At 47.7% G+C, this 23,977-nt stretch overlaps 1 protein-coding gene across 2 annotated transcripts in view; it reads left to right on the top strand.

Moving 5' to 3' along the window:
• Positions 1-23,977, top strand: part of LOC112227454 (procollagen-lysine,2-oxoglutarate 5-dioxygenase 2-like) — a 154,710-nt gene that overhangs the window by 54,786 nt on the left and 75,947 nt on the right. For both annotated transcript variants that reach the window (XM_042308416.1, XM_042308415.1), the window contains exons 4-5: positions 16,843-17,006; positions 23,704-23,816. In XM_042308416.1, the coding sequence (XP_042164350.1) occupies positions 16,843-17,006; positions 23,704-23,816 (277 nt within the window). The remainder of the gene's footprint in view (positions 1-16,842; positions 17,007-23,703; positions 23,817-23,977) is intronic.

Here is a 23,977-nt window from a genome sequence, read left to right as displayed (position 1 = left end):
TGTATGGCTGACCAGTAGGGTTAGGGCTACTGGCTGGCTGCTGTCCGGCTGACCAGTAGGGTTACTGGCTGGCTGGGGCTACCAGTAGGGTTAGGGCTACTGGCTGCTGTATGGCTGACCAGTAGGGTTAGGGCTACTGGCTGGCTGCTGTACGGCTGACCAGTAGGGTTAGGGCTACTGGCTGGCTGCTGTATGGCTGACCAGTAGGGTTAGGGCTACTGGCTGGCTGCTGTATGGCTGACCAGTAGGGTTGGGGCTACTGGCTGGCTGCTGTATGGCTGACCAGTAGGGTGGCTGACCAGTAGGGTTAGGGCTACTGGCTGGCTGCTGTATGGCTGACCAGTAGGGTTAGGGCTACAGGCTGGCTGCTGTATGGCTGACCATAGGGCTACTGGCTGGCTGCTGTATGGCTGACCAGTAGGGTTAGGGCTACTGGCTGGCTGCTGTATGGCTGACCAGTAGGGTTAGGGCTACTGGCTGGCTGCTGTATGGCTGACCAGTAGGGTTGGGGCTACTGGCTGGCTGCTGTATGGCTGACCAGTAGGGTTAGGGCTACAGGCTGGGCTGGCTGACCAGTAGGGTTAGGGCTACTGGCTGGCTGCTGTGGCCGGCTGACCAGTAGGGTTAGGGCTACTGGCTGGCTGCTGTATGGCTGACCAGTAGGGTTAGGGCTACTGGCTGGCTGCTGCTACTGGCTGACCAGTAGGGTTAGGGCTACTGGCTGGCTGCTGTATGGCTGACCAGTAGGGTTAGGGCTACTGGCTGGCTGCTGTATGGCTGACCAGTAGGGTTAGGGCTACTGGCTGGCTGCTGTATGGCTGACCAGTAGGGTTAGGGCTACTGGCTGGCTGCTGTATGGCTGACCAGTAGGGTTAGGGCTACTGGCTGGCTGCTGTATGGCTGACCAGTAGGGTTACTGGCTGGGCTAGGGTTGGGGCTACTGGCTGGCTGCTGTACTGGCTGACCTGTATGGTGACCAGTAGGTTAGGGCTACTGGCTGGCTGCTGTATGGCTGACCAGTAGGGTTAGGGCTACAGGCTGGCTGCTGCTGTATGGCTGACCAGTAGGGTTAGGGCTACTGGCTGGCTGGCTGGCATGGCTGACCAGGTGTTAGGGCTACTGGCTGGCTGCTGGCTGACCAGTAGGGCTAAGGTTAGGGCTACTGGCTGGCTGCTGTATGACTGACCAGTAGGGTTGGGGCTATTTTTCTGGCTGCTGTATGGCTGACCAGTAGGGTTAGGGCTACAGGCTGGCTGCTGTCCGGCTGACCAGTAGGGTTAGGGCTACTGGCTGGCTGCTGTATGGCTGACCAGTAGGGTTAGGGCTACTGGCTGGCTGCTGTATGGCTGACCAGTAGGGTTGGGGCTACTGGCTGGCTGCTGTACGGCTGACCAGTAGGTCTAAGGTTAGGGCTACTGGCTGGCTGCTGTATGGCTGACCAGTAGGGTTAGGGCTACAGGCTGGCTGCTGTATGGCTGACCAGTAGGGTTAAGGCTACTGGCTGGCTGCTGTATGGCTGACCAGTAGGGTTAGGGCTACTGGCTGGCTGCTGTATGGCTGACCAGTAGGGTTGGGGCTATTGGCTGGCTGCTGTATGGCTGACCAGTAGGGTTAGGGCTACTGGCTGGCTGACCAGTAGGGTTAGGGCTACTGGCTGGCTGCTGTCCGGCTGACCAGTAGGGTTAGGGCTACTGGCTGGCTGCTGTATGGCTGACCAGTAGGGTTAGGGCTACTGGCTGGCTGCTGTATGGCTGACCAGTAGGGTTAGGGCTACTGGCTGGCTGCTGTCCGGCTGACCAGTAGGGTTAGGGCTACTGGCTGGCTGCTGTATGGCTGACCAGTAGGGTTAGGGCTACTGGCTGGCTGCTGTATGGCTGACCAGTAGGGTTAGGGCTACTGGCTGGCTGCTGTACGGCTGACCAGTAGGGTTAGGGCTACTGGCTGGCTGCTGTATGGCTGACCAGTAGGGTTAGGGCTACTGGCTGGCTGCTGTATGGCTGACCAGTAGGGTTAGGGCTACTGGCTGGCTGCTGTACGGCTGACCAGTAGGGTTAGGGCTACTGGCTGGCTGCTGTCCGGCTGACCAGTAGGGTTAGGGCTACTGGCTGGCTGCTGTATGGCTGACCAGTAGGGTTAGGGCTACTGGCTGGCTGCTGTATGGCTGACCAGAGGGTTAGGGCTACTGGCTGGCTGCTGTATGGCTGACCAGTAGTGTTAGGGCTACTGGCTGGCTGCTGTATGGCTGACCAGTAGGGTTAGGGCTACATGGCTGGCTGCTGTATGGCTGACCAGTAGGGTTGGGGCTACTGGCTGTCTGCTGTACGGCTGACCAGTAGGTGGTTAGGGCTACTGGCTGGCTGCTGTATGGCTGACCAGTAGGGTTAGGGCTACAGGCTGGCTGCTGTATGGCTGACCAGTAGGGTTAGGGCTACTGGCTGGCTGCTGTATGGCTTACCAGTAGGGTTAGGGCTACTGGCTGGCTGCTGTATGACTGACCAGTAGGGCTAAGGGTTAGGGCTACTGGCTGGCTGCTGTATGGCTGACCAGTAGGGTTGGGGCTATTTTTCTGGCTGCTGTATGGCTGACCAGTAGGGTTAGGGCTACAGGCTGGCTGCTGTCCGGCTGACCAGTAGGGTTAGGGCTACTGGCTGGCTGCTGTATGGCTGACCAGTAGGGTTAGGGCTACTGGAGGCTGCTGTATGGCTGACCAGTAGGGTTAGGGCTACTGGCTGGCTGCTGTATGGCTGACCAGTAGGGTTAGGGCTACTGGCTGGCTGCTGTATGGCTGACCAGGGCTACAGCTGGCTGCTGTATGGCTGACCAGTAGGGTTGGGGCTACTGGCTGGCTGCTGTACGGCTGACCAGTAGGTCTAAGGTTAGGGCTACTGGCTGGCTGCTGTATGGCTGACCAGTAGGGTTAGGGCTACAGGCTGGCTGCTGTATGGCTGACCAGTAGGGTTAGGGCTACTGGCTGGCTGCTGTATGGCTGACCAGTAGGGTTAGGGCTACTGGCTGGCTGCTGTATGGCTGACCAGTAGGGTTAGGGCTACTGGCTGGCTGCTGTATGGCTGACCAGTAGGGTTGGGGCTATTTTTCTGGCTGCTGTATGGCTGACCAGTAGGGTTAGGGCTACAGGCTGGCTGCTGTCCGGCTGACCAGTAGGGTTAGGGCTACTGGCTGGCTGCTGTATGGCTGACCAGTAGGGTTAGGGCTACTGGCTGGCTGCTGTATGGCTGACCAGAGGGTTAGGGCTACTGGCTGGCTGCTGTATGGCTGACCAGTAGGGTTAGGGCTACTGGCTGGCTGCTGTATGGCTGACCAGTAGGGTTAGGGCTACATGCTGGCTGCTGTATGGCTGACCAGTAGGGTTGGGGCTACTGGCTGGCTGCTGTACGGCTGACCAGTAGGTCTAAGGTTAGGGCTACTGGCTGGCTGCTGTATGGCTGACCAGTAGGGTTAGGGCTACAGGCTGGCTGCTGTATGGCTGACCAGTAGGGTTAGGGCTACTGGCTGGCTGCTGTATGGCTGACCAGTAGGGTTAGGGCTACTGGCTGGCTGCTGTATGGCTGACCAGTAGGGTTAGGGCTACTGGCTGGCTGCTGTATGGCTGACCAGTAGGGTTGGGGCTATTTTTCTGGGTTATGGCTGCTAGGGCTACAGGCTGGCTGCTGTATGGCTGACCAGTAGGGTTAGGGCTACTGGCTGGCTGCTGTATGGCTGACCAGTAGGGTTAGGGCTACTGGCTGGCTGCTGTATGGCTGACCAGTAGGGTTAGGGCTGACCAGTAGGGTTAGGGCTACTGGCTGGCTGTATGGCTGACCAGTAGGGTTAGGGCTACTGGCTGGCTGCTGTATGGCTGACCAGTAGGGTTAGGGCTACTGGCTGGCTGCTGTATGTCTGACCAGAGGGTTAGGGCTACTGGCTGGCTGCTGTATGGCTGACCAGTAGGGTTAGGGCTACTGGCTGGCTGCTGTATGGCTGACCAGTAGGGTTAGGGCTACAGGCTGGCTGCTGTATGGCTGACCAGTAGGGTTGGGGCTACTGGCTGGCTGCTGTATGGCTGACCAGTAGGTCTAAGGTTAGGGCTACTGGCTGGCTGCTGTATGGCTGACCAGTAGGGTTAGGGCTACAGGCTGGCTGCTGTATGGCTGACCAGTAGGGTTAGGGCTACTGGCTGGCTGCTGTATGGCTGACCAGTAGGGTTAGGGCTACTGGCTGGCTGCTGTATGACTGACCAGTAGGGCTAAGGTTAGGGCTACTGGCTGGCTGCTGTATGGCTGACCAGTAGGGTTAGGGCTACTGGCTGGCTGCTGTATGGCTGACCAGTAGGGCTAAGGTTAGGGCTACTGGCTGGCTGCTGTATGGCTGACCAGTAGGGTTAGGGCTACAGGCTGGCTGCTGTATGGCTGACCAGTAGGGTTGGGGCTACTGGCTGGCTGCTGTACGGCTGACCAGTAGGTCTAAGGTTAGGGCTACTGGCTGGCTGCTGTATGGCTGACCAGTAGGGTTAGGGCTACAGGCTGGCTGCTGTATGGCTGACCAGTAGGGTTAGGGCTACTGGCTGGCTGCTGTATGGCTGACCAGTAGGGTTAGGGCTACTGGCTGGCTGCTGTATGACTGACCAGTAGGGCTAAGGTTAGGGCTACTGGCTGGCTGCTGTATGGCTGACCAGGGCTAGCTGCTGTATGGCTGACCAGTAGGGCTAAGGTTAGGGCTACTGGCTGGCTGCTGTATGGCTGACCAGTAGGGCTAGGTTAGGGCTACTGGCTGGCTGCTGTATGGCTGACCAGTAGGGGGTTAGGGCTACTGGCTGGCTGCTGTATGGCTGACCAGTAGGGTTAGGGCTACTGGCTGGCTGCTGTATGGCTGACCAGTAGGGCTAAGGTTAGGGCTACTGGCTGGCTGCTGTATGGCTGACCAGTAGGGTTAGGGCTACTGGCTGGCTGCTGTATGGCTGACCAGTAGGGCTAAGGTTAGGGCTACTGGCTGGCTGCTGTATGGCTTACCAGTAGGGTTAGGGCTACTGGCTGGCTGCTGTATAACTGACCAGTAGGGCTAAGGTTAGGGCTACTGGCTGGCTGCTGTATGGCTGACCAGTAGGGTTGGGGCTATTTTTCTGGCTGCTGTATGGCTGACCAGTAGGGTTAGGGCTACAGGCTGGCTGCTGTATGGCTGACCAGTAGGGTTAGGGCTACTGGCTGGCTGCTGTATGGCTGACCAGTAGGGTTAGGGCTACTGGCTGGCTGCTGTATGGCTGACCAGTAGGGTTAGGGCTGCTGTCCGGCTGACCAGTAGGGTTAGGGCTACTGGCTGGCTGCTGTATGGCTGACCAGTAGGGTTAGGGCTACTGGCTGGCTGCTGTATGGCTGACCAGTAGGGTTAGGGCTACTGGCTGGCTGCTGTATGTCTGACCAGAGGGTTAGGGCTACTGGCTGGCTGCTGTATGGCTGACCAGTAGGGTTAGGGCTACTGGCTGGCTGCTGTATGGCTGACCAGTAAGGTTAGGGCTACAGGCTGGCTGCTGTATGGCTGACCAGTAGGGTTGGGGCTACTGGCTGGCTGCTGTACGGCTGACCAGTAGGTCTAAGGTTAGGGCTACTGGCTGGCTGCTGTATGGCTGACCAGTAGGGTTAGGGCTACAGGCTGGCTGCTGTATGGCTGACCAGTAGGGTTAGGGCTACTGGCTGGCTGCTGTATGGCTTACCAGTAGGGTTAGGGCTACTGGCTGGCTGCTGTATGACTGACCAGTAGGGCTAAGGTTAGGGCTACTGGCTGGCTGCTGTATGGCTGACCAGTAGGGTTAGGGCTACTGGCTCGCTGCTGTATGGCTGACCAGTAGGGCTAAGGTTAGGGCTAATGGCTGGCTGCTGTATGGCTGACCAGTAGGGTTAGGGCTACAGGCTGGCTGCTGTATGGCTGACCAGTAGGGTTGGGGCTACTGGCTGGCTGCTGTACGGCTGACCAGTAGGTCTAAGGTTAGGGCTACTGGCTGGCTGCTGTATGGCTGACCAGTAGGGTTAGGGCTACAGGCTGGCTGCTGTATGGCTGACCAGTAGGGTTAGGGCTACTGGCTGGCTGCTGTATGGCTTACCAGTAGGGTTAGGGCTACTGGCTGGCTGCTGTATGCTGACCAGTAGGGCTAAGGTTAGGGCTACTGGCTGGCTGCTGTATGGCTGACCAGTAGGGTTAGGGCTACTGGCTGCTGCTGTATGGCTGACCAGTAGGGCTAAGGTTAGGGCTACTGGCTGGCTGCTGTATGGCTGACCAGTAGGGCTAAGGTTAGGGCTACTGGCTGGCTGCTGTATGGCTGACCAGTAGGGCTAAGGTTAGGGCTACTGGCTGGCTGCTGTATGGCTGACCAGTAGGGTTAGGGCTACTGGCTGGCTGCTGTATGGCTGACCAGTAGGGCTAAGGTTAGGGCTACTGGCTGGCTGCTGTATGGCTGACCAGTAGGGTTAGGGCTACTGGCTGGCTGCTGTATGGCTGACCAATAGGGTTAAGGTTAGGGCTACTGGCTGGCTGCTGTATGGCTGACCAGTAGGGTTAGGGCTACTGGCTGGCTACTGTAGTATTGCTATTTCCTGATATTTTGTTAAATAGGCGCAGTGCTAAAGCCATTTCCAACAACATAACATCACATGAGGGAGTTCTGTATGGGGTTTTCCTTGGACGTTATAAGGTGCGTATAGACATCTCAGAGTTATAGTCATTAAACCTTTTTTAAAGATTCACCCCTTTTATAGCCACAGTCACTATTTATAAAGATTATCTTCCACCCAAACCCTTTGTGTTTTGGATAATTTCGTTTATCAAACCTAACAAAATTATCCCACTATGCCCTCCGATGAACCATCAATCAGGCAAAGTGTCAATACAGGACTAAGATCGAATCGTACTACATCGCCTCTGACACTCGTCGGATGTGGCAGGGCTTGCAAACCATTACAGACTACAAAGGGAAGCACAGCCGCGAGCTGCCCAGTGACACGAGCCTACCAGACAAGCTAAACTACTTCTATGCTTGCTTCGAGGCAAATAACACGAAACATGCAGCTGTTCCGGGAAGACTGTGTGATCACGCTCTCCGTAGCCGATGTGAGTAAGACCTTTAATCAGGTCAACATTCACAATTACCAGGATGTGTACTGCGAGCATTGTCTGACCAACTGGCAGGTGTCTTCACTGATATTTTCAACCTCTCCCTTTCTGAGTTTGTAGTACCAACATGTTTTAAGCAAACCACCATAGTGCCTGTGCCCAAGAACACTAAGGTAACCTGCCTAAATGACATGAAGTGCTTTGAAAGGCTGGTCATGGCTTACAGCAACACCATTATCACAGAAACCCTAGACCCACTCCAATTTGCATACCGCCCCAAAATATCCTTAGATGATGCAATCCCTTTTGCACTCCACACTGCCCTTTCTCACATGGACAAAAGGAACCCCTATATGAGAATGCTATTCATTGACTACAGCTCAGCGTTCTTCACCATAGTGCCCTCAAAGCTCATCAATAAGCTAAGGACCCTAGAACCCACCTCTCTCTGCAACTGGATCCTAGACTTCCTGACGGGCCGCCCCCAGGTGGTAAGGGTAGGTAACAACACATCTGCCATGCTGATCCTCAACACAGGGGCCCCTCAGGCGTGCGTGCGCAGTCCCCTCCTGTACTCCCTGTTCACTCATGACTTGCATAGCCAGGCACGACACCCACACCTTCATCAAGTTTGCCGAAGAGACAACAGTGGTAGGTCTGATCACCGACAACGATGAGACAGCCTATAGGGAGGAGGCCAGAGACCTAGTAGTGTGGTGCCAGGACAACAACCTCTCCCTCAATGTGATCAAGACTAAGGAGATGATTGTGGACTACAGGAAAAGGAGGACAGAGAACGCCCCCATTCTCATCGACGGGGCTGTAGTGGAGCAGGTTGAGAGCTTCAAGTTCCTTAGTGTTCACATCACCAGCAAACTAACATGGTCCAAACACACCAAGACAGTCGTGAAGAGGGCACGACTAAACCTTTCCCCCTCGGGAGACTGAAAATATTTGGCATGGGTCCTGAGATCCTCAAAAGGTTTTACAGCTGAACCATCAAGAGCATCTTGCCTGACTGGTTGCATCACTGCCTGGTATGGCAACTACTTGGCCTCCGACCGCAAGGCACGACGAGGGTAGTGCGAACGGCCCCCAAGCCATAAGAGTCCTGAACATCTAACCAATTGGCTACCCAGACTATTTGCATTGCCCCCCCCCTCTTTTACAATGCTGCTACTCTCTGTTGTCATCTATGCATAGTCACTTCATCTATCCATGTACATATTACCTCAACTAACCGGTGCCCCCACCACATATTGACTCTGTACCGGTACCCCCCTAATAGTCTCGCTATTGTTATTTTACTGCTGCTCTTTAATTACTTGTTACTTTTATTTCTTATTCCTATCCGTATTTTTTAAAACTGCGTTGTTGGTTAGGGGCTCGTAAGTAAACATTTTACTGTAAGGTCTATACCTGTTGTATTCAGCGTATGTGAATAATATTGGATTTGAAGTCTTTTAATTTGCTAAATCAGGGTCACACAGAGTGTTTCTTTGAAACAGAAGTATACACCGATGTCGTATACCAATCTTTATAGTCTCGTATCCATAACAAGGCTTAGGCATCCCCGATGTCGTATACTAATCTTTATAGTCTCGTATCCATAACAAGGCTTAGGCATCCCCAATGTCATATACCAATCTTTATAGTCTCGTATCCATAACAAGGCTTAGGCATCCCCGATGTCGTATACCAATCTTTATAGTCTCGTATCCATAACAAGGCTTAGGCATCCCCGATGTCGTATACCAATCTTTATAGTCTCGTATCCATAACAAGGCTTAGGCATCCCCGATGTCGTATACCAATCTTTATAGTCTCGTATCCATAACAAGGCTTAGGCATCCCCGATGTCATATACCAATCTTTATAGTCTCGTATCCATAACAAGGCTTAGGCATCCCCGATGTCGTATACCAATCTTTATAGTCTCGTATCCATAACAAGGCTTAGGCATCCCCGATGTCATATACCAATCTTTATAGTCTCGTATCCATAACAAGGCTTAGGCATCCCCGATGTCGTATACCAATCTTTATAGTCTCGTATCCATAACAAGGCTTAGGCATCCCCGATGTCGTATACCAATCTTTATAGTCTCGTATCCATAACAAGGCTTAGGCATCCCCGATGTCATATACCAATCTTTATAGTCTCGTATCCATAACAAGGCTTAGGCATCCCCGATGTCATATACCAATCTTTATAGTCTCGTATCCATAACAAGGATTAGGCATCCCCGATGTCGTATACCAATCTTTATAGTCTCGTATCCATAACAAGGCTTAGGCATCCCCGATGTCGTATACCAATCTTTATAGTCTCGTATCCATAACAAGGCTTAGGCATCCCAGATGTCGTATACCAATCGTTCTAGTCTTGTATCCATAACAAGGCTTAGGCATCCCCTGTTGTCGTATACCAATCTTTATAGTCTCGTATCCATAACAAGGCTTAGGCATCCCCGATGTCGTATACCAATCTTTATAGTCTCGTATCCATAACAAGGCTTAGGCATCCCCGATGTCGTATACCAATCTTTATAGTCTCGTATCCATAACAAGGCTTAGGCATCCCCGATGTCGTATACCAATCTTTATAGTCTCGTATCCATAACAAGGCTTAGGCATCCCCGATGTCGTATACCAATCTTTATAGTCTCGTATCCATAACAAGGCTTAGGCATCCCCGATGTCGTATACCAATCTTTATAGTCTCGTATCCATAACAAGGCTTAGGCATCCCCTGTTGTCCCAAAACCTCCCAAATGTCACCTTTTTTAAAACGCTTTAATTTCATTCATATAACTTATATAACTCATTATTTTGTGTAGACAATCATTTGGTCAGCCATACAGCAGTTATCATGAGTGTTTGAGATTAGGTCCCTGAATAGTAAAAAAAAAAGTCTTTAAATAAAAGTATGTTTATAGCATTATTATAAGAATGTCTAACAGGTGGCCCTGTCTCATCATTTCACAAGCTGACAGCCTTCCAGAGTCAGGGCCATAAAAGTCCCAAGGTCACGCAACTCCCCCTCCCCCTCTGCAACAGCCATCAGCCCAGAAGCATTGCTTTGGCAATGTTAACATACAGTGCCTTGCGAAAGTATTCGGCCCCCTTGAACTTTGCGGCCTTTTGCCACATTTCAGGCTTCAAACATAAAGATATAAAACTGTATTTTTTTGTGAAGATTCAACAACAAGTGGGACACAATCATGAAGTGGAACGACAAGTTTGATATTTCAAACTTTTTTAACAAATCAAAAACTGAAAAATTGGGCGTGCAAAATTATTCAGCCCCTTTACTTTCAGTGCAGCAAACTCTCTCCAGAAGTTCAGTGAGGATCTCTGAATGATCCAATGTTGACCTAAATGACTAATGATGATAAATACAATCCACCTGTGTGTAATCAAGTCTCCGTATAAATGCACCTGCACTGTGATAGTCTCAGAGGTCCGTTAAAAGCGCAGTGAGCATCATGAAGAACAAGGAACACACCAGGCAGGTCCGAGATACTGTTGTGAAGACGTTTAAAGCTGGATTTGGATACAAAAAGATTTCCCAAGCTTTAAACATCCCAAGGAGCACTGTGCAAGCGATAATATTGAAATGGAAGGAGTATCAGACCACTGCAAATCTACCAGGACCTGGCCGTCCCTCTAAACTTTCAGCTCATACAAGGAGAAGACTGATCAGAGATGCAGCCAAGAGGCCCATGATCACTCTGGATGAACTGCAGAGATCTACAGCTGAGGTGGGAGACTCTGTCCATAAGACAACAATCAGTCGTATATTGCACAAATCTGGCCTTTATGGAAGAGTGACAAGAAGAAAGCCATTTCTTAAAGATATCCATAAAAAGTGTTGTTTAAAGTTTGCCACAAGCCACCTGGGAGACACACCAAACATGTGGAAGAAGGTGCTCTGGTCAGATGAAACCAAAATTGAACTTTTTGGCAACAATGCAAAACGTTATGTTTGGCTTAAAAGCAACACAGCTCATCACCCTGAACACACCATCCCCACTGTCAAACATGGTGGTGGCAGCATCATGGTTTGGGCCTGCTTTTCTTCAGCAGGGACAGGGAAGATGGTTAAAATTGATGGGAAGATGGATGGAGCCAAATACAGGACCATTCTGGAAGAAAACCTGATGGAGTCTGCAAAAGACCTGAGACTGGGACGGAGATTTGTCTTCCAACAAGACAATGATCCAAAACATAAAGCAAAATCTACAATGGAATGGTTCAAAAATAAACATATCCAGGTGTTACAATGGCCAAGTCAAAGTCCAGACCTGAATCCAATCGAGAATCTGTGGAAAGAACTGAAAACTGCTGTTCACAAATGCTCTCCATCCAACCTCACTGAGCTCGAGCTGTTTTGCAAGGAGGAATGGGAAATAATTTCAGTCTCTCGATGTGCAAAACTGATAGAGACATACCCCAAGCGACTTACAGCTGTAATCACAGCAAAAGGTGGCGCTACAAAGTATTAACTTAAGGGGGCTGAATAATTTTGCACGCCCAATTTTTCAGTTTTTGATTTGTTAAAAAAGTTTGAAATATCCAATAAATGTCGTTCCACTTCATGATTGTGTCCCACCTGTTGTTGATTCTTCACAAAAAAATACAGTTTTATATCTTTATGTTTGAAGCCTGAAATGTGGCAAAAGGTCGCAAAGTTCAAGGGGGCCGAATACTTTCGCAAGGCACTGTATATTTCCTATGACAATAAAGTCCTTGAATTGAAAAAAATAAGGATCTCGCTCCCCTGAACTGACCACTCAGCAGTGAGGAGGCTTGTCACTCTGATGCCTTGAACACCTCAACCAATCCATTCTACCAGAGGGATGGTAATAGGACCAGTGGTGTTCTATCAGAGGGATGGTAATAGGACCAGTGGTGTTCTATCAGAGGGATGGTAATAGGACCAGTGGTGTTCTATCAGAGGGATGGTAATAGGACCAGTGGTGTTCTATTAGAGGGATGGTAATAGGACCAGTGGTGTTCTATCAGAGGAATGTTAATAGGACCAGTGGTGTTCTATCAGAGGGATGGTAATAGGACCAGTGGTGTTCTATCAGAGGGATGGTAATAGGACCAGTGGTGTTCTATCAGAGGGATGGTAATAGGACCAGTGGTGTTCTATCAGAGGGATGGTAATAGGACCAGTGGTGTTCTATCAGAGGGATGGTAATAGGACCATTGGTGTTCTATCAGAGGGATGGTAATAGGACCAGTGGTGTTCTATCAGAGGGATGGTAATAGGACCAGTGGTGTTCTATCAGAGGGATGTTAATAGGACCAGTGGTGTTCTATCAGAGGGATGGTAATAGGACCAGTGGTGTTCTATCAGAGGGATGGTAATAGGACCAGTGGTGTTCTATCAGAGGGATGGTAATAGGACCAGTGGTGTTCTATCAGAGGGATGGTAATAGGACCATTGGTGTTCTATCAGAGGGATGGTAATAGGACCAGTGGTGTTCTATCAGAGGGATGGTAATAGGACCAGTGGTGTTCTATCAGAGGGATGGTAATAGGACCAGTGGTGTTCTATCAGAGGGATGGTAATAGGACCAGTGGTGTTGTATCAGAGAGATGGTAATAGGACCAGTGGTGTTCTATCAGAGAGATGGTAATAGGACCAGTGGTGTTCTATCAGAGGGATGGTAATAGGACCAGTGGTGTTCCAGGCTCAGATAGGAAGGTAATAGGACCAGTGGTGCATCAGAGGGATGGTATAGGACCAGTGGTGTTGTATCTAGGACCTGTTCTATCTGTACATAGGACCAGTGGTGTTCTATCACAAATAAAAATAAATAACAAAAATAGGTATTAGGTGAACAATAGACACGTAAAGAAACAAAACAACAGTAAAAAGACAGTGAAAAATAAGAGATGGTGAGGCTATAATGTATCACAGCCTATAACAGTAGTGAGGCTCAGATAGGAAGAATGGGACAAGGGATATTGTCCTCTTAACAGTAGTGAGGTTATATCACAAATAAAAATAAATAACAGTAGTGAGGCTATAACAGTGAATGCTATAACAGCAGTGAGGAAACAAAGTGATCCAGTAAAAAGACAGTGAAAAATAACAGTTGTGAGGCTATAACAGTATCGAAGCTATAACAGTAGTGAGGCTATAACAGTATCGAAGCTGTAACAGTAGTGAGGCTATAACAGTAGCGATGCTATAACAGTAGTGAGGCTATAACAGTAGCGATGCTATAACAGCAGTGAGGCTATAACAGTAGTGATCCTATATACAGTAGTGAAGCTATAACAGTAGTGAGGCTATAACAGTAGCGATGCTATAACAGTAGCGATGCTATAACAGTAGTGAGGCTATAACAGTAGCGATGCTATATACAGTAGCGAGGCTTTATACAGACAACAGTTAGCCAGGCTTATTGAGGTAGTATGTACATGTATAAATGGTTAAAGTGACTATGCATATATGATGAACAGAGAATTGCAGTATTGTAAAAGAGGGGTTGGTGGGTGGTGGGTGGTGGGTGGCGGGGGGTGGGTGGCAGATAGTCCGGGTAGCCATTTGATTACCCGTTCAGGAGTCTTATGGCTTGGGGGTAAAAACTGTTGTGAAGTCTTTTTGTCCTAGACTTGGCACTCTGGTACCGCTTGTCATGCGGTAGTAGAGAGAACAATCTATGACTGACAATTTTTAGGGCCTTCCTCTGACACCGCCTGGTGTAGAAGTCCTGGATGGCAGGCAGTGATGTACTGCGCCGTACGCACTACCGTCTGTAGTGCCTTGCAGTCGGAGGCCCGAGCAGTTGCCGTACCAGGCAGTGATGCAACTGGTTAGGATGTTCTCGATGTTGCAGCTGTATAACTTTGAGGATCTCAGGACCCATGCCAAATCTTTTTTTGTTTCCTGAGGGGGAATAGGCTTTGTCGTGCCCTCTTCACAACTGTCTTGGTGTGTTTGGACAATTCTAGTTTGTTGGTGATGTGGACACCAAGGAACTTGAAGCTCTCAACCTGCTCGACTACAGCCCCGTCGGTGAAAACGGGGGCGTGCTCGGTCTTCCTTTTCCTGTAGTCCACAACTTAGTCTTGGTTACGTTGAGGGATAGGTTGTTATTCTGGCACCACCCGGCCGGGTCTCTGACCTCCTCCCTATAGGCTGTCTCATTGTTGTTGGTGATCAGGCCTACCACTGTTGTGTTGTCTGCAAACTTAATGATGGTGTTGGAGTTGTGCTTGGCCACGCAGTCATGGATGAACAGGGTGTACAGGAGGGGACTGAGCACGCACCCCTGAGGGGCTCCAGTGTTGAGGATCAGCATGGTGGATGTGTTGCTACCTACCCTCATCACCTAAGTGTGGCCCGACAGGAAGTCCAGGATCCAATTGCAGTCCTGAGGTGTTTAGTCCCAGGATACACAGTGTAAGGGGATAAAGAATATGTACATAAGGATATATGAATGAGTGATGGTACAGAGCAGCATAGGCAAGATACTTACATATGAGATAAGTAAACCAAGTGGCATAGTTAAAGTGGCTAGTGATACATGTATTACATAAGGATTGAGGGTGAGGTAGCATTGTTTAAAGTAGCTAGTGATATATTTACATCATTTTCAATTCCCATGATTAAAGTGGCTGGAGTAGAGTCAGTGTCATTGACAGTGTGTTGGCAGTAGTAGTGGTGGCTGTTTAACAGTCTGATGGCCTTGAGATAGAAGCTGTTTTTCATGGTGATGCACCTTTTGAACAGGCAGTGGCTGTCCTTGATGAGGTGTCCTGGAGGGCAGGTAGTTTGCCCCCGGTGATGCGTTGTGCAGACCTCACTACCTCACTTATTGATGAGCTTTGAGGGCACTATGGTGTTTAACACTGAGCTGTAGTCAATGAATAGCATTCTCACATATGTGTTCCTTTTACCCAGGTGGGAAAGGGCAGTGTGGAGTGCAATAGAGAGTGCATCATCTGTGGATAGGTTTGGGTGGAATGCAAATTGGAGTGGGTCTAGGGTTTCTGGGATAATGGTTTTGATGTACCCATTAACAGCCTTTCAAAGTACTTGATGGATACAGACGTGAGTGCTACGGGTCTGTAGTCATTTAGGCAGGCTGCCTCAGTGTTCTTGGGCACAGGGACTATGGTGGTCTTCTTGACACATGTTGGTATTACAGACTTAATCAGGGATATGTTGAAAATGTCAGTGAAGACACCTGCCAGTTGGTCAGCACATGCCCCGGGCTCACGTCCTGGTAGACCGTTTGGCCCCGTAGCCTTGTGAATGTTGATCTGTTTAAAGGTGTTACTACGGAGAGAGTGTTCACACCGGAACAGCTGATGCTCTTATGCATGCCTCAGTGTTTCTTCAATCTTAGCCCTGTATTGACACTTTGCCTGTTTGATGGTTCGTCGGAGGGCATAGCAGGATTTCTTATACGCTTCCGGGTTAGAGTCCCGTACCTTTAGCTCAGTGCGAATGTTGCCTGTAATCCATGGCTTCTGGTTGGGGTATGTACGTACATTCACTGTGGGGACGACATCCTTGATGTACTTATTGATAAAGCCTGTGGCTGATGTGGTGTACTCCTCGATGCCATTGGAAAAATCCCTGAACATGTTCCAGTCTGTGATAGCAAAGCAATCCTGTAGTTTAGCATCTGCTTCATCTGACCACTTTTTTATAGACCGATTCACTGCTGCTTCCTGCTTTCATTTTTGCTTGTAAACAGGAATCAGGAGGATAGGATTGTGGTCAGATTTACCAAATGGAGGGTGAGGGAGAGCTTTGTACTCGTCTCTGTGTGATCTATAATTTTTTTCCCTCCGGTTGCGCATTTAACATGTTGATAGAAATGAGGTATAACTGATTTAAGTTTCCCTGCATTAAAGTCTCTGGCCACTAGGAGCGCCACTTCTGGGTAAGCGGTTTCCTGTTTGCTTATATGATATCACACTCATGGTTGACTGGTTATGAGGATTGATGCATCTGGCATGTTAATATGATTTGTGTTGGTGTTAGTTTGCTGTTTATATGTAGCCTGTGTGCGTGTGTGTGTGTGTGTGTGTGTGTGTGTGTGTGTGTGTGTGTGTGTGTGTGTGTGTGTGTGTGTGTGTGTGTGTGTGTGTGTGTGTGTGTGTGTGTGTGTGTGTGTGTGTGTGCGTGTGTGTGTGCATTCTTCTCAGACTAAATTATTTCCTAAATTCCTTTGAATGTGATGTTTGCTTGAAGAATGTTGGATTTTTACATCTAGATTTCTAGTTGCTAGGAGTGGCCGACAGTTGAATAGATAAGATGAATTTAGGAGGAGCTGGGGCCTATTTCCCAAACTCGGTCCTGCAGACTCCAAGGGCTGAACATTTTGTTTTTTGCCCCAGCACTACACTACACAGCTGATTCAAATAATCTAAGTTTGATGATGAGTTTATTATTTGAATCAGCTGTGTAGTGCCAAAATATGCACCCCTTGGGGTCCCCGGGACGGAGTTTGGGAAACGCTGTCAAATAGGGTATAAAACAAGTCAGAAAATGTCTGAACATTCTCTCTCTCTCTCTCTCTCTCTCTCTCTCTCTCTCTCTCTCTCTCTCCCCTTCCCTCCCTTTCTCCCCCTCTCGCTCTCCCCCTCTCTGTCGCTCTCTCGCCTCTATATCTCTGGCTCTCTGTCTCCCCCTCCCTCCCTCTCTTTCTCCCCCTCTCTGTCTCCTCCCTCAATCTCTCTCTCTCTCCTCTTTCCCCCCTCTCTCCAGTTATGATCTTATCTTTGCCGGGGGACCTGAAGAAATCCTCAGGAAGTTCCAGGAAGCCAATCACAAGGTTCTGTTTGCCGCCGATGGTCTGATCTGGCCTGATAAACGCCTACAGGAGAAATACCCCTCTGTCCGCAGCGGCAAGCGCTTTCTCAACTCAGGAGGTGGGTTCAGAACTTTGTCACACTGCTGGAGCATCATGGGAGATGATGTTTACTGATTGGATATCACCTAGACCTATCTATGGTCTTAGCAGGTTTATGTTGGACTTATGATGCAGGGGTCAAGTGTTAGCTTTGGTTCTAGATAGGGTCAAGTTCTGGTCTGGTGTGGTTATCTGTCTCTCTCTGGGGGAAATTGCCATTAGAGTAGCATTTCATTTAACCCCAGAGAACTCAATGGTAATTATTTTACACCACAGAAAATTCCTCTACATCAGAGAACATTCCTTTACACCAGAGAACATTCATTTACACCAGAGAACATTCCTTTACACCAGATAACATTCCTTTACACCAGATAACATTCCTTTACACCAGAGAACATTCCTTTACACCAGAGAACATTCATTTACACCAGAGAACATTCATTTACACCAGATAACATTCCTTTACACCAGAGAACATTCCTTTACACCAGAGAACATTCCTTTACACCAGAGAACATTCCTTTACATCAGAGAACATTCCTTTACACCAGAGAACATTCCTTTACACCAGAGAACATTCCTTTACACCAGATAACATTCCTTTACACCAGATAACATTCCTTTACACCAGAAAACATTCCTTTACACCAGAGAACATTCATTTACACCAGATAGCATTCCTTTACACCAGAGAACATTCCTTTACACCAGAGAACATTCCTTTACACCAGAGAACATTACACCAGAAAACATTTTACACCAGAGAACATTCCTTTACACCAGATAACACTTTACACCAGATAACATTCAGAGAACTTTACACCAGATAACATTCCTTTACACCAGAGAACATTCCTTTACACCAGATAACATTCCTTTACACCAGAGAACATTCCTTTACACCAGAGAACATTCCTTTACACCAGAGAACATTCCTTTACACCAGAGAGCATTCAGAGAACATTCATTTACACCAGATACCATTCCTTTACCAGAGAACATTCCTTTACACCAGAACATTCATCTATATCAGAAACATTCCTTTACACCAGAGATAACATTCCTTTACCAGAGAACATTCCTCTATATGAGAGAACATTCCTTTACACCAGATAACATTCCTTTACACCAGAGAACATTCCTTTACACCAGAGAACATTCCTTTACACCAGATAACATTCCTTTACACCAGAGAACATTCCTTTACACCAGAGAACATTCCTTTACACCAGAGAACATTCCTTTACACCAGAGAACATTCCTTTACACCCCAGAGTTTAGAGGAACCCAAATAACTTATTTTGTATTTTATTTTATATTTTTATATACAGTACCAGTCAACAGTTTGGACACACCTACTGATTCCAGGGTTTTTCTTTATTTTAACTACTTTCTACATTGTAGAATAATATTGAAGACATCAACACTATGAAATAACACATATTGAATCATGTAGTAACCAAAAAAGTGTTAAACAAATCAAAATATATTTTAGATTTTTGATCCTTCAAAGTGACCACACTTTGCCTTGATAACAGCTTTGCACACTCTTGGCATTCTCTCAACCAGCTTCACCTGGAATGCTTTTCCAACAGTCCTGAAGGAGTTCCAAAATATGCTGAGAACTTGTTGGATGCTTTTCCTTCACTCTGTGGTCCAACTCATCCCAAATCATCTCAATTGGGTTGAGGTCGGGTGATTGTGGAGGCCAGGTCATCTGATGCAGCACTCCATCACTCTCCTTCTTGGTCAAATAGCCCTTACACAGCCTGGAGGTGTGTTGGGTCATTGTCCTGTTGAAAAACAAATTATAGTCCCACTAAGCCCAAACCAGATGGGATGGCGTATCACTGCAGAATACTGTCGTAGGCATGCTGGTTAAGTGTGTCTTGAATTCTAAATAAATCACTGACAGTGTCACCAGCAAAGCACACCCACACCACCTCCTGTCAACTGTGGGATCTTAAATAGACAGGTGTGTGCCTTTCTAAATAATTTCCAATCAATTAAATTTTCCACAGGTGGACTCAAATCAAGTTGTAGAACCATCTCAAGGATGATTAATGGGAACAGGATTCATCTGAGCTCAATTTTGAGTCTTATAGCAAAGGGTCTGAATTCTTATGTAAATAAGGCATTTCTGTTGAGGTTTTTTATACATTTGCAAAATAAAAAAATAAAAAACAGTTGTCGGTTTGTAATGGGCTAATGTTTGGTAAAAACCCAGCAGGGCCCCTAAATAAGATGGAGAACAAGCTATGAAGTAAAAAATCCTGGACTTTTGGGGCGATATTGTCAGAAATAATATCCCGATATGTAACTTTATCTTTTTCCCCTCATCACTAATGAGTAGATCAATTGCAAATTCTGCAAAAGTTAAATTAATTCATCATCTTTTTTGATGTAGCCTCTTCTTTTTGCCGGCTAAACAACCTTGAACACGCCAGATCCCGTTTGATTCATGGATGAGACACCACATTGACAGTAGGCTATCTTCCAGAGCCAGACAAGGCCCAGGGCCCAAGGCCCACACACAAGGCCCAAGGCCCAAGGCCCAAGGCCCAGCACCCAAGGCCCACACACAAGGCCCAAGGCCCAGGGCCCAAGGCCCACACACAAGGCCCAAGGCCCAAGGCCCAGCACCCAAGGCCCACACACAAGGCCCAAGGCCCAGGGCCCAAGGCCCACACACAAGGCCCAGGGCCCAAGGCCCACACACAAGGCGCAAGGCCCACACACAGTCTGCTCGCGATGGTAATTTCTGTAAATATTATTTTGGGGCTGGATCGAACCCTATTAAAAAAAAACACAACAGACAGACATGTAGACATGAAGGGGAATGATGCAGAGTTTCCAAGGTAGAATTTGAAGTATACAAAGCTCTCACTAATCATCACTCTTTTTTTATTACATTCATACTATCCCCATTGAACTGCCTTCTGTCTGACATCATTCATGCTATCCCCATTGAACTGCCTTCTGTATGACATCATTCATACTATCCCCATTGAACTGCCTTCTGTCTGACATCATTCATACTATCCCCATTGAACTGCCTTCTGTATGACATCATTCATACTATCCCCATTGAACTGCCTTCTGTATGACATCATTCATACAATCCCCATTGAACTGCCTTCTGTATGACATCATTCATACTATCCCCATTGAACCACCCATCTTTATGACATCATTCATACTATCCCCATTGAACTGCCTTCTGTATGACATCATACGGGTCCTTTTGTCTCTTCCTCTAGCGTATTTACCACAGCTGTAAAGTAACCTACCCAGCCCTGGTCATGACTATTTGAATAGCTATTTTATACTGTATAGCTCAAGGCCTGTTAGTACAGTAGCAGTGCAGTGTACTCCTCTTACAGAACACACTGACCATTTGTAAGAGGTTGATGTCTATAACCACGTTCTCTATTGGGGGGAATCCCAACCCCAGTCAAGCTTGTATAAATGGAACGTAAATTCCCTTTTGATGCACTTTTCTCTCAATGCATATTCTGACCTTGACTTGAATCATAGGAATATCATGCCCTTCCCCCTCGATTGATTTGAGGTGGAGATCAAAGAGATGGAGGCAGAGGTGTGTCTACATACACGGTGCTGGGAATATTCTGATTTAATTCCCTCGTAATTCCACCATCTTTACGCGCGACGAAACGACAAATTAAAATCGAGCAACCTGTCAGGTTCCAAGTGGAACATCCCCCTACTTTAAATGTTTCCTGATAGGAATAACACCATTCTCCGTGCTTTGTTATTTACAACTTAATAAAAACAACTATTGATAAGAGCTTGGTAAAATGAGTAAGCCGTTTGGAGAAAGGTGTAGGGTATAGGGTGTAGGGTATAGGGATTGTCAATATAAATACAAATTGTTTTAAATGTATTGTACCTTATCGTCACCGGAGTTGTTGCGGTGACCGTATTACCGCCACACCGGCGGTCACGAGTCAGGAGGGCAGTCAAACCCTCGGATCACTCTGACATCAATGCAAATGTGATGGAAACTCTAATCAAACACTTCATGAGCGCCCATGAGAGCTCATGTTGTGCAACATTTCTATAGGCTATGCAATTGCGAGGGAAAACAGAGTGATGGCCTCTGTTAAAAAGAGGAGGATCCCATCAGCTTTCTATAGGCTAGGCCGACTATAACTCTTTCTCAACTTTCCTAGTATGAAACACATTGCTTATCTTTACAATAGCAGTATAGCCTACCTGGCTGGCATGGTAATGAACCACAGGAAAAGTGTCCTCCATTCGCTACCAAATTGCATAGATGACATGTATTTTTTCCCCTGCATGATATTGGTCCATTCGAAAACAAAACAAATTTCACACCAATATTACTAAGTGTTTGTAAAAGACAAGATTACATCAAGAATAGTCTGATGGGTGAATTATACGTATTGATCATCACTTGTGATCATCACTTTTTTTTTTTATGACTTTTTCAAATCCTAGATGCAAACATCACGTAACCGAGGCCTATATGTTTTCATAAAGTTTGTTTCACAACTAAAGTGGCCAAATAACTTCGTAAAATGAAGCACATTAATCTGCTTTAAAAGGGGTGTCGAGCCTAACTGAAACACATAAGCAGAGCGTGAGGTTCGAGTTTTGAGGAAGATAATTTTCACCATAAAAATGCACCTTTATAATAAAAGCATTACATGCATAATTGCATTTGAGGTCACTGTTGCACTACACCCTACACTTTATACTACACCCTACACTTTATACTACACCCTACACCTTATACTACACCCTACACCTTATACTACACCCTACACCTTATACTACACCCTACACCTTATACTACACCCTACACCTTATACTACACCCTACACTACACCCTGTACTGCACCCTACACCACACCCTATGCTAGACCCTACACTACACCCTGTACTGCACCCTACACTACACCTTATACTACACCCTACACTACACCCTGTACTGCACCATACACTACACCCTATGCTACACCCTACACTACACCCTATGCTACCCCTACACTACACCTTATACTGCACCCTACACTGCACCGTATACTACACCCTACACTACACATTATACTACACCCTACACTACACCCTGTACTACACCCTACACTACACCCTATGCTACACCCTACACTACACCCTATAAAATACCATACACTACACCCTATGCTACACCCTACACTACACCCTGTACTGCACCCTACACTACACCATATACTACACCCTACACTACACCCCGTACTAGACCCTATACTGCACCCTACACTACACTGTATACTACACCCTACACTACACACCATACTAAACCCTATACTACACCCTGTACTACACCCTGTACTACACCCTATACTACACTACACCCTACACTGCACCCTACACTACACCCTGTACTACACTCTACACTACACCCCACACTACACCATATACTACACCCTACACTACACCCTGCACCTCACCCTACACTACACCCTATACTACACCCTACACTACACCCTGTACTGCACCCTACACTACACCTTATACTACACCCTACACTACACCCTGTACTGCACCCTACACTACACCCTACACTACACCCTATGCTACACCCTACACTACACCCTATGCTACCCCTACACTGCACCTTATACTACACACCCTACACTGCACCGTACACTACACTGTATACTACACTGCACACCTAAACCCTATACTACACCCTGTACACCCTGTACACCCTACACTACACCCTACACTGCACCCTACACTACACCCCACACTACACCATATACACCCCACACTACACCATATACTACACCCTACACACACCCTGCACCTCACCCTACACTACACCCTATACTACACCCTACACTACACCCCTGCACCACCTTATCACCCTACACTACACCATGCATACACTACACCCTACACCACTACACCCCTACACTACACCTTATACTGCACCCTACACCTATACTACACCCTACACTGCACCCTACACTCACCCTGTACACTACACTAGACTACACTACACCCTACACTACACCCTACACTACACCCTATGCTACACCCTACACTACACCCTATGCTACACCCTACACTGCACCTTATACTACACCCTACACTACACCCTGTACTGCACCCTACACTACACCGTATACTACACCCTACACTACACCCCGTACTAGACCCTGTACTGCACCCTACACTACACTGTATACTACACCCTACACTATACCCCATACTAAACCCTATACTACACCCTGTACTACACCCTATACTACACTACACCCTACACGGCACCCTACACTACACCCTGTACTACACTCTACACTACACCCTACACTACACCATATACTACACCCTATAAAATACCCTTTACAACAGCATATACTACACACTACACTACACCCTATAAAATACCCTACACTACACCCTATACTACACCCTACACTACACCATATAAAATACCCTACACTACACCATTTACTACACCCTACACTACACCATATAAAATACCCTACACTACACCCTTCACTACATCCTGCACCTCACCCTACACTACATCCTATACTACACCCTATACTACACCCTGCACCTCACCCTATACTACACAATCACCACCCTATATTTAGTTTTATAGGACCCAATATGTTAGCTCAATCTGGTTTTAACTCCATCTGGTTTTAACTCCATCTGGTTTTAACCCCTAGGCATCATCGGTTACGCCCCGTATGTGAACAAGATTGTCGAGCAGTGGAACCTTCACGAGAACGATGACGATCAGCTATTCTACACCAAAATATACCTGGACTCTTTTCAGAGGGTGAGTATAGGTCCTGTGTGGCTATGTTGGTTGAAGTGTGTGGCTAATGTAAGCACTCATGGTACTGTAAACCATCTGCTAAATTAAACCTGACCTTTACAGTGATACACCTGTACCCTTTACAGTTATACACCTGTACCCTTTACAGTTATATACCTGGT

Source organism: Oncorhynchus tshawytscha, linkage group LG29 (assembly GCF_018296145.1).
Source record: "Oncorhynchus tshawytscha isolate Ot180627B linkage group LG29, Otsh_v2.0, whole genome shotgun sequence".
Lineage (NCBI taxonomy): Eukaryota > Metazoa > Chordata > Actinopteri > Salmoniformes > Salmonidae > Oncorhynchus > Oncorhynchus tshawytscha.
The sequence above is the reverse complement of the archived record's forward strand: the minus strand, read 5'-3'. Positions and strand labels throughout refer to the sequence as shown.